Source organism: Lottia gigantea (assembly GCF_000327385.1).
Source record: "Lottia gigantea unplaced genomic scaffold LOTGIsca_29, whole genome shotgun sequence".
In the NCBI taxonomy this organism is placed as follows: domain Eukaryota; kingdom Metazoa; phylum Mollusca; class Gastropoda; family Lottiidae; genus Lottia; species Lottia gigantea.
Genome location: NW_008708943.1, coordinates 1,996,044 through 2,008,003, shown reverse-complemented (window position 1 = coordinate 2,008,003; position 11,960 = coordinate 1,996,044). Strand labels below are relative to the sequence as shown.

At 31.3% G+C, this 11,960-nt stretch overlaps 1 protein-coding gene across 1 annotated transcript in view; it reads right to left on the bottom strand.

Annotated features, from left to right (window-relative positions):
* The window catches only part of Syt16 (synaptotagmin 16), a gene marked incomplete at its 5' end in the record, with an annotated part of 40,490 nt that extends 31,928 nt beyond the window's left edge, over positions 1–8,562 (bottom strand). The window contains one exon of the mRNA XM_009056945.1: positions 8,313–8,562. Within this exon, the coding sequence (XP_009055193.1) occupies positions 8,313–8,562 (250 nt within the window). The remainder of the gene's footprint in view (positions 1–8,312) is intronic.
* Positions 8,563–11,960: the final 3,398 nt, after the last annotated feature.

The window sequence follows — 11,960 nt, the reverse complement described above, 5'->3', positions numbered from 1 at the left end:
TTCTTTATATAAATACCATCAATCAATCTGACATTTTATAACTTAACATTTCCTGAAAGCTTTTTATTTTACTAGTTCATCACTAACTTCAGATATAATGTTGAAAACCTTGCAACTTAAAATGGGATGTTGATAACCTAGCAACTTAAAATGTGATGTTGATAACCTAGCAACTTTAAATGTGATGTTGATAACCTAGCAACTTTAAATGTGATGTTGATAACCTAGCAACTTTAAATGTGATGTTGATAACCTAGCAACTTTTGATGTGATGTTGATGTCTTAGCAACTTTAGATCTGATGTAGATAACCTAGCATCTTTAGATTTGATGCTGATAACTAGATGTGATGTTGTTGACCTAACAACTAAAGATATGATGTTGATGACCTAGCAACTTTAAATGTGATGTTGATAACCTAGCAATGTAAGATGTGATGTTGATGAGATACCAAATTTACATTTGATGTAATTTTTGTTTTCATGCCAAAGACATCAATTCTCAGTGGAAGAAAATGACTACCAAACCTCCACAAATCTATCACAATTCAGACAAAATAAACAATCTTAAAGATTTACATCAAATCACGTCTCAGTTATTGTCAATGCGTCTGTCTATTACAGGAACAAATAGAAGTGATATTTTAGACAGGAATGGTAAACATGACATATAAATTACCGGAAACCATTCAGACTGATAACTTCTCAAGTCAACAGTCTGGTGGTTTATAGAGTAACTCTAGAATTTAGACACTTGCTGGAAAAACTCTTGCTTCTGTACAAAGTATTATCAACAGAGGATATTTACAGCACAACTTGACGATAATTTACACTTGCTGGCAACATCTTATTATCCAGACAGCTTAGCCACATATTGACATAGATTATTGTTACTTGAAGATTTAAGACACACACAGTATTTTCCAATCTGCTTAGCCAATATCCAAGTAACTCTGTAAATAACTTAAAGTTGCGATCACCTGTTGCATAATATGAATAATGGTCATAAGTTTTGAACGCAACTCTAATGCAACTGAGTTGCATTCGGTATTCATGACCACTTTCATTACTTGCAACCGTATGCAACAGGTAAGCACTATGGATTGTGGGTACGTTAAAATTTATTTTGTCAATTTATTTACCTAGACAGCTCATCTATAGTTACAATGCTACTTCAAGGTGAAAGACAGTTGCTGTAGAATTCGTGTGCAATATCATATAATATCATACTGCACGAAATATTATCCCGACAGCTCAGTTAAATTTATCTCCATTCTTTTTTTTTCTTTAAGACGAAATCTTGCGCAATATCATACTGAATGAAGTATATCCATGATAAGAATAAATTGGTTGTTTAGAGAGCTTCTCTAAGATGATAGACAACAAAAACATGCTGGAAAACTCTTGCTATTAGTTTACAAAGCCTCTCTAGGCTGATAGACACAACTCGATGAACTTGTGCCAACAATAACAGTGCTCAAGGTATTATCCAGACAGCTCAGCTATAAATACCACGAATAAACAGAGGAAGAACATTACAAAGAAAGATCATACAATGTACTCTTCTGTTAGGAATTGCATAGGCCAATGAAAATGGACCATACCATGCAGTGTACAATGAAGAAAATTATGACAGGAACAGTGGTATAAGCTTACTATTCTTAGGTTGATTTGTTGTTCCACGCAAAAATTATATAGTTTCCATTCCCTCTAACATGCATCATGATGAAATTGGTGTTGAAAAATCCAAAATGGTGTCATATTGACCTATACTGATCACACAAGGCACCACACCTTCATCAGATGGACCCACATGAACATGATAATCTAATTTTCAATATTTACATTAGCTATTATATTTTACAGTGGACTAATACAAATTTGTGTAGCGTTTACATCACAATAAATGCCATTGCCTCATCACCAAAACATTAGGCGTTATTTTAATCAATGACGTCGTTATTCATTGACGTCATTGTAGCAAATAGACGGTATCCAATGTAAACAATCATGTGGGTAGTCCCAAACTTTGAAACGTAAAGAAATACTAAAGTCTTTGTATCAAAAATTAGAATGTCTTGAAAACGTAAATATAAGCAATAAACTGTTACCCTATGGCGGTTATGTTGGTATATTCAGGACAAAAGTTGGCTGGAAAATTAATCATAAATGCGCTATCACGTATTTATCCAGCGCATTTATGATTAATTTTCCAGCCAACCTTTGTCCTGATATACAACCATAACTGCCATAGGGCAACAGTTTTGCTTAAATAACTGATATTTCTGAAAAACAAACTGTATTGGCATGGAAATCATTACTTATCATACATATTGAATAAAGCTCCAGGATAAATCTTATTTAAAGTGTTTATTCAAGATATTATTGTGAAAGATAAAGAATATTAACAGTCCATGAGGTAAAAGAGAAATCTGACATTGACAGAAATTGTAGAGATCAGTACCTGCTGTATTCATTAAGGAATACTATGTCTTAAAATGGAAAAATTTAAAATTCAGACCCTGTATAATCTGATAAATCCATCAAAACTAAGTAATTATCGGAAAAAGAGCTTAACAAATATTAAGCATTTTTCAACATAATTTCATCAGCAATATTAATAAAATGGCTGACAGAAGAAGCAATTTGTTGGTAAGACTCGTAAACATATTGTAGCGAAGAGACAATAAAGAGAAAATTAAAGCTGACAAGAGGCTGGAAATCAATGATCAAGTGATGGAATAATAGACACTTGAATAACAGTCTATCATTAAGAAAACAGAAGTGGAGGTGGATTGGTTCACACTTAAAAAGTATATCTTTACAAAAACAAGTAGAGGTTGAATGGACACACAAAACTTTCCTGTCACTCCTTAGACTGGAGCCCCAAATGAAGAGAGGATGACATGGCCAAGGACCCACAGATATGAACATTCGACAAACCAGCTCAATAGTTAGTGAAGTAGGCTTTCCACTCTTTCAGAACACATTATGCTTTGACTTGCTTTATGAACTTAACGTCACTTTCAGTGAGCCCTCATAAACATTATTATATATTCCATAAACCAGCTGCCAAAATAATCTTGAAATCCGTCATCAGTACAAATGCTATTTAGAAAGACAAACAGTGCCAGATATATCATAACTTGAGGTCAGAATTGGATGACATATTGAGGTTATACCGACATCAGAACAGCTGATAAGGATATTCAAGGTTTAATCTTCCATATCTGACCACAAGACAAACAATCAGCTCTCACAATGTCAGATACTTCATAATTTGAGGTCAAATCTAAATGTTTTGGTTATGCTGATATCAGAGCAGCTGGCAAGGAAATACAAGGTTTAATCTTCCACATCTAGACTTAAACTACTGTCTGACCACACAATGTTTTGAAAGATTAGCTCTTAAAATGTCAGATATATCATTACTTGAGGTCAGATTTGGATGACATTTTTTGGTTATGTTGACATTAGAGACGCTGAAAAGGAAATACAAGATTCAACACTTCCCTTTATAGACTTGAGAATTAGGAGCTTTCTATAGATACATGTATATTATTTATAGACTCTTCAGTAAGAAATTTAAGTGAATTGTATCCTCTGGGAGAAGAATTATTAGATATGGCTTAGGAATAATCAATGATGGAACAGAAATAGAGACATAAAATATAAGATATAGAATTTAGTCCATGGTGGTTCTCTAGCTTTCACTATAGATTGATTGTCAGTAACTAATATTTTCTTTTTGGTTATAACTTTGATACCACGAAACATTATTCAACATTATGGTGTTTGTTTAGGGATAACTTTGAAGGTTGCAATTTAAAATAATATATAATTCTACTTTATTTTTTTTACTCCTGATAAGGCTAATCAAAATGGGTAAAGCCATGCAGTGTGTAATGATGGAAACTGTTCCCAAACAGCCTTATTTGCCTACCCCTTCTCGAAAAGAGCTGATTGATGAATCTTCAAAGTGCACAGTCTGTAGCAGTGCCTTCTTACATTCTACCCTTACGACTAGTTTCCAAAAGTCCTACACAATCTACGAAAGATTTCTTAGTCACAATCCTGTATACAACAATTGGCCCAATGTAAAGTGAGTGAAAGCCAACACCTGGTTGACTCTTAGAAACACTGGCCATGGCATCATACATATTCTTACTTTGACAAGGATTCAAACCTACAGCACCAACATTGTTTCAAAACTTCACAAAGCTGATAATGTACATTGAGAATTTGAGTTGTTATTATAAAAACATGTCTCTTTTAACCAAGTGCTATCAATTGGTATTTCCTATTAAGTATCCAGTCATCTCTATCCTTAACGATTTTCACTGCCCATTACTTTCCTCATTAATTATTTAGCTGACTTAATTAAGAATCTTAGTAGGCTACCAATAATGAACCATTGTATCTGAGTACTGGTAGATCATTGTGTTTATATATATCATACTATTGAATATACACAGAATCATCCATTTTGAATCAATCCAACTACCAACTACTACGACTACCAAAAACTACCTAGTCTGCGAAATCAGCAACTGCTTCATTTACCTATTTACCTCCCATACTATTGAATAAAATATTATCTATATAACTATAGGTAAAATCACTCTTTATAATATACTATAATTATCACTTGTTACAATGAAACAAAACTCATTATTGTGTCTGTGTTATGCCAACTTGTATGTTTGGTTTGTAAGCGATGCCAATTATTGTGATATTATGAGAGAAGGACATTAAAGAGCAATGATATGTCTTCTACAACCTTAAAGCAAAATAAGCAATCAGCGTTGTAGATACAATGTCACCATATGAATGAACATAAAGAACCAATGTTTTCTGAGTCAATATTAATGATGTTAGATCAATATATCTTATGAATATCTATTACCTGATCCCTGATAAGAAATATACCAGCAACAGTGAAACACGGTAGAAATACGTGATATTTTCAGATGTGTTGAAGGTAGAGTCAAATAAATTGATCACAGTCTTATCTAAACTTGGTGCTTTGTGTTCTACTAAGATAAGCATATATCCTTTAAGATGGTTTATCACCATTTTATGGCAAGCTACAACAGACAAATGAAAAGATCAAAGCTGTCAATATTTATTTCTAAATCAAACTTATGTACATGGTAATCCAAGAATTAATCTTCTGTTAAAAATCCACTGACATTTAATTACCAGTATTTGCCCTACATGAAATGCCTCTCTTCACAAACATGACTAATACTCAGTGGCGGAGCCACCTCTCCCCCCCCCCTAGCAGCCCCGAAAGCAAGTTTTTCGGGCAGAAATCTCATAACTAGGTTAACGATTTGGGCAATCTCAGATATCTCGCCCCCTCTCAAGACGTAATCCTTGCTCCGCCACTGCTAATACTGACCATACAATCTGAAGCTCTGAATGTTTTTGTTTTAATTCAAAATCCATTGTCAGACAACATTTTCCTACACATATGAAAATAAAAACAACACTAAGAACTTAATAATATTCTATCAATCAGAATACAGTTTAAAACTGAATCCCCAAGAAAATATCCACTGACAAGAAACATTTAAATGTTAGATCTACCTACTTCTATAGCTTTACCAATATGAATAATAAGAAATTGTGTGTATTATACATTATAGTGTTAAGAAAGTGTAAGAATTAGGGCAAAACAGTAACAAGGTATAATATGTCAATGTTCTATTCAGGGTGCTCATTGACCGAGACTTTATAAGGTTATTATTACACTGTCTATGTGTAACCTCTTAGAGTGATCATGTATATTAAAAAAAAAAATTTAAATAATTACTTTAGTTTTATAAAGTATATATAAATTATGGATACCATTGAACAGGCTTTAATGCAGAAAGATATTGGAAAACTGTAATCTCAATTAAAGGGAGGCAATTCTTTCTGATTATCATGAATGTATGATAAATGAATAATAAATGAATGAGGGGTTGAATGAATAGAGGTATATATCAATATGTATGAATGAAAGTATAATAAATGAATAATAAATGAATGAGGGGTTGAATGAATAGAGGTATAGATCAATATGAATGAATGTATGATAAATGAATAATAAATGAATGAGGGGTTGAATGAACAGAGGTATATATCAATATATGAATGAATGTATGATAAATGAATAATAAATGAATGAGGGGTTGAATGAATAGAGGTATATATCAATATGAATGAATGTATGATAAATGAATAATAAATGAATGAGGTGTTGAATGAACAGAGGTATATATCAATATGAATGAATGTATGATAAATGAATAATAAATGAATGAGGGGTTGAATGAATAGAGGTATATATCAATATGTATGAATGAATGTATGATAAATGAATAATAAATGAATGAGGGGTTGAATAAATAGAGGTATATATCAATATGAATGAATGTATGATAAATGAATAATAAATGAATGAGGGGTTGAATGAATAGAGGTAGATATCAATATGAATGAATGTATGATAAATGAATAATAAATGAATGAGGGCTTGAATGAATAGAGGTACATATCAATATGTATGAATAAATGTATGATAAATGAATAATAAATGAATGAGGGGTTGAATGAATAGAGGTATATATCAATGTATGAATGAATGTATGATAAATGAATAATAAATGAATGAGGGGTTGAATGAACAGAGGTATATATCAATATGTATGAATGAATGTATGATAAATGAATAATAAATGAATGAGGGGTTGAATGAATAGAGGTAGATATCAATATGTATGAATGAATGTATGATACATGAATAATAAATGAATGAGGGGTTGAATAAATAGAGGTATATATCAATATGAATGAATGTATGATAAATGAATAATAAAAGAATGAGGGGTTGAATAAATAGAGGTAGATATCAATATGAATGAATGTATGATAAATGAATAATAAATGAATGAGGGGTTGAATGAATAGAGGTATATATCAATATGTATGAATAAATGTATGATAAATGAATAATAAAAGAATGAGGGGTTGAATAAATAGAGGTAGATATCAATATGAATGAATGTATGATAAATGAATAATAAAAGAATGAGGGGTTGAATAAATAGAGGTAGATATCAATATGAATGAATGTATGATAAATGAATAATAAATGAATGAGGGGTTGAATGAATAGAGGTATATATCAATATGAATGAATGTATGATACATGAATAATAAAAGAATGAGGGGTTGAATAAATAGAGGTATATATCAATATGAATGAATGTATGATACATGAATAATAAAAGAATGAGGGGTTGAATGAATAGAGGTATATATCAATATGTATGAATAAATGTATGATAAATGAATAATAAATGAATGAGGAGTTGAATGAATAGAGGTAGATATCAATATGAATGAATGTATGATAAATGAATAATAAATGAATGAATGAGGGGTTGAATGAATACAGGTATACATGTATATAAATATGAATGAATGAATGATAAATGAAAAATTGTAGATTTATAGCATACACATATAAATATGAACAAACAGACAGACAGACTGGCAATATGCCAACAATATATGTCCATAGAGAGGCATAAAATGACGTTATATTGTATTCCTTTTCCCAAAATTATAAAATAAGTACAGATCAGGAGCCTGTTTTTCAAAAACTTAACTTAAGATACTTTTAGCTGATACTGATTGGTTCATCAATTAATATCAACCAATCAAATTACTGCATTTCTGAAAATCTTTACTTTGATTTTATCTTAGTTAACTTTAAGAGAAACTTGCCCCAGTGGCGAAGAATTCAAGATTCAAGAAGGGTAATGCTAATAATGGGAACCCAGAATAAGACTGGATGATGGGATGATATTCCTATAATACATGCATGGTGGTGTCCAGAATTTACTCCCACACTCAAACCAAAGGCAAAATGAGGGAAATAGGGAAAAATATTCTTACACAGTCTGTAGACTTGATTATACCAGTTAGTCACTGTTTTCATCTAAAATATTCATATTCCAAATTTACTGATCCACTCAGAACTTTCTCTGATATCAACAAAGGGAATTTGAAGCCAAAATATGGTGAAATGCAAATAGTTGGATTAAACGTTATATCAGTGAGATTTGGCATCTTACATACACGGTAACATAAACCACTTGAATCTGAATTTTGAGTTTTTGTAGTTTCTTCAAATCAACCAAAATTAAATTCTTGATGATATCACTAATCGCAAAATATGCTTTATCACATAGGGCCCTTTTCGCAACACTCATCTCATCCAACACTTAGTTTTAGTGCAGGAATTGCAGGAACCACAGACTTCTGACTGAAATTTCGTATGGTGCAAATTGATGATATCTTTCTATTAGAAATTTGTGCATTGTAGTGAAACTATAAGAAATGGACTCACCTAAAGAATTGGCCTTTTTATGTTTTGTAGGTCTGTCTATGCAGGGGAATCCACCACAATTTTTAAAGCATAATGTTTTATTCATATAACAGAAAAATAAAATAAGAACAACCAGGAAAAATCCCACAGCTCCCAGGAATGCTACTGCTTCTGTTGGCACTGAAAATAAAAAAGAAAACTTTATACTTAAAGGATTGTATTGGAACCAATGATTAAAGGGACAGTCTGATTTTTTTTATAGTGCGGACAAATTTCTCCTCAAATACATAGAAACTATACACCAAAATTAGAGAAATGTGTCGCATAACATATCTGAAAGATTTAACCTGAAGTAAGTTGCTGATATTTTAGACGGCCAAAACTTGTTAAAAGCTTTACATAAACATTTTAACGTTTTCTGGTTATAAAAAGCACAATTTCAAAATCTTTTCCTGTATAATGTACAATGCTTACAATAATATTATTTTGCATACATCCCTTTAACCAACCAAATAAGGAGATTGTCAAAGCCATGTTTTTATGGGTTTTGTTCCTCTCGTCCAAGTCATATTTTATCATATATTATCCACAGCCAATTAATTATTCACATATCTTCACATATTCACATCCTTGAACTAGTGCCTCATGATTCAAATATAAAACCTCAGTGGGAGAGTTGTTTGGAAATGGGGGGATACTTTTTAATAAAAGGAATTGAGGTTCATAAGCATTTAGACATCTTCTGCTATAAAAAAAGTGCTGATATTTCAGATTTTATGAATTAATTACATAAAAACATAAAAAGATGTTTTGAACTAAGCAGTAACTGTCTACAGCATGTTGCATGTTACACTGAGGCATTTAATATTTTTATTTGAAAAAAAATGATAATCTAGATCACAAGTAAAAAAAAAGGTCAACTTTCTATCTATTTGTTGTTGATTATATAAGAAGGCACACACAATAAGTTAAAGGGCCTTATTCTCCAAAACATAGGATGATTCCAGTGATTCTTATTAGTCACTAAAATCTAGTTGATGAAACAAGCTGTATTACCTAAAATATTGATTTTATCGTATTTTAGTTTTTGAGAATAAGGCTCCTGTGTTATGACAAAGTAAGTGATCCTAGTGAACAAAAAAGCAGAGATTATAGAAACAAAAAAGAGACGGCAAAAGACAAAATGAAAAGCAATTTTAGTTTATACCTTCTTCTTGAAATTTCGGTTCAGTTGTTGTAGATTCCATTCTTAATACACAAAATGAAAAGCTTAAAGTGTCCATTACATTATAAAATAACAGTTAAAAGTTTATAAATACATTCATTTTACTGGACCACCTGTCATCAGTGCCACTTGAGATCTCAACTTAATGTTTCCAGGTATATTCTAGAGAGCCTGATAACCTCCAGGTTCTTTCCTATCTATACACTGTTGATTAATCTAAATTGTCATCTATTTAGGACAGTCTTTATTTACAATCATAAACATTCTAATAAAAGACTCATTCAATTCAAAATACAACACATTGAAATCACTGACCCTTACAAATGAACTAAAAGGTCATCAAAGATATGCTAGCTCTCAGTATATGCTTGATTTATATAGTATATGTTTGCATTGTTTGCCTTGTAGATGTTTTAAATTGTGATAAATAGACAACTTTTCTTTCAAAATTCTTTCAAAGGGAATTCACTACTTAAATGTCAGGTAAAAAAACAGCCCGTCATAACATTGTGTGAAGAAAAAAATCAAACAAATTTAGCTAATTTTAAAAACATTTAAGATATTGAAATGAAGCAATCAGACCTCCCTAAATTTCAGGTAAAACTTGAAAATTGTCAAAAGTATTGTTTTCAAAATAAATAAATAAATAACACTATGTTTTAAGCTTTTGAACTAAACTTAAAGACACATAAAACATGTCATTGCTTCATTGTGGGGTCCTGTGCTATCGGTTATTTTCTGTTGAATTAAAAAAGAAAAAGGAAAAAACAGAATAAGACAGGAAATAGCTGACAGATGTGAAAATTTTATTGTTTATTTCAATAAATAAATCGATGAAGAATATAAATACTGTAAGAAGGTCAATTTATAAGCTTAAAATTCCTTCAGATTATAAAATGGTTCTCTCATATGTCTCAAATTTTACTACCACTTAGCCACCATAACACACAAAATTGGATTATCATTGATCAGCACCCTCAACCCCTTTTTTACAGTTCAAAAATTGTTGGAACAGTTTTCAGCACTGACTCGATAAATGGGTGTAATAAAAACATAAACTAAAAGGCAAAATTCAACTTCTAGAAGAGTTCCACATTTCATGCAAGAATATAAAATATTTTGGAATTCCAACACCATAAAGTGTGCAATAAGGAAAATTGTAAGAGAAGCTGTGTTAAGCTGCTCTTAAACTATCAGGATCTTAATCATGTATAACAATTACTAGCATCACACATGAAATAATCTGGGAGTTTTTGAAGTGCTAGCTAGATATGAAATTGATTCTGAGTGAAGCACGAAATAGCCTTGGATCATCCATGAGATATATTCTGATATCTCATCTCCCTCATTTACTAATACACGGTTTAAAGAAAAAAAAACAACCAAGCCATTCAAGATCACCTCTTGCAATTTCTTAATGAAGTATATTTTCAATATCAAGACTGTAAATTTGGTAAAATCAAACCCTCCTAAAGCCTAGTTTCAAGAGAAATTTATCTCATGTTATCCACATGCCTATTTCATACCCCTGAAAACATTTCAAAGAATTTCCAGAAAAGATAGGATTCAGAAGAAAGTCTAACAGACCTTTAGGATGGTGAGGTTCCATTCTGACTATAACCCCATATCACCAACAATCAAATTATCATAAATCCATTGAAGTCATTAACAGATACAAACAGTTTCTTCTGAACAAATTGTGAAAAAGTGCTTGGTATGTGACCTTAAAATCTATAACAGACTATAACATTCATCAAGCAAATTACATCAAATGTAAGAAAAACTTTCCAACTCAATAATATTACAGCTGTCACTAATGTGAGTCGACCATGGATTTTCATTTTTAAACCTTCAATATTTGCCTTGATATACATGTAATATTGATATTTCAATATACTTCACCAGTCATATAAATAAATTATTATTCCTTTTCAATTACCGTAGGTATACAAGCATAGCAAGCAATCATAAATCTAACATGTTAGGTCAAAGTATCAGAGAACTGTTCTTGACACATTGGTAGTTTTCTGTGATCAGAATGTGCTATTTGAAGGCATTAATATATTATAGTAAATACCCCAAAAGAATATTTTAATAGCTTCTCCATTTGTAGGCCACAAATTTTACATAGATGGTCATAGCTACAGAGAACTGTTCTTGACACAATGGTAGTTTACTGTGATCAGAATGTGCAATAAGTTGAAAGCATGAATTCCCAAAAAGATTAATTGAATAACTTTTCCATTGGCAGGCTATAAATTTTACATGGATTGTCATAGCTACAGAAAACTATTCTTGACACAATGGTAGTTTTCTGTGATCAGAATGTGCAATATGTTGAAGGCATTCATATA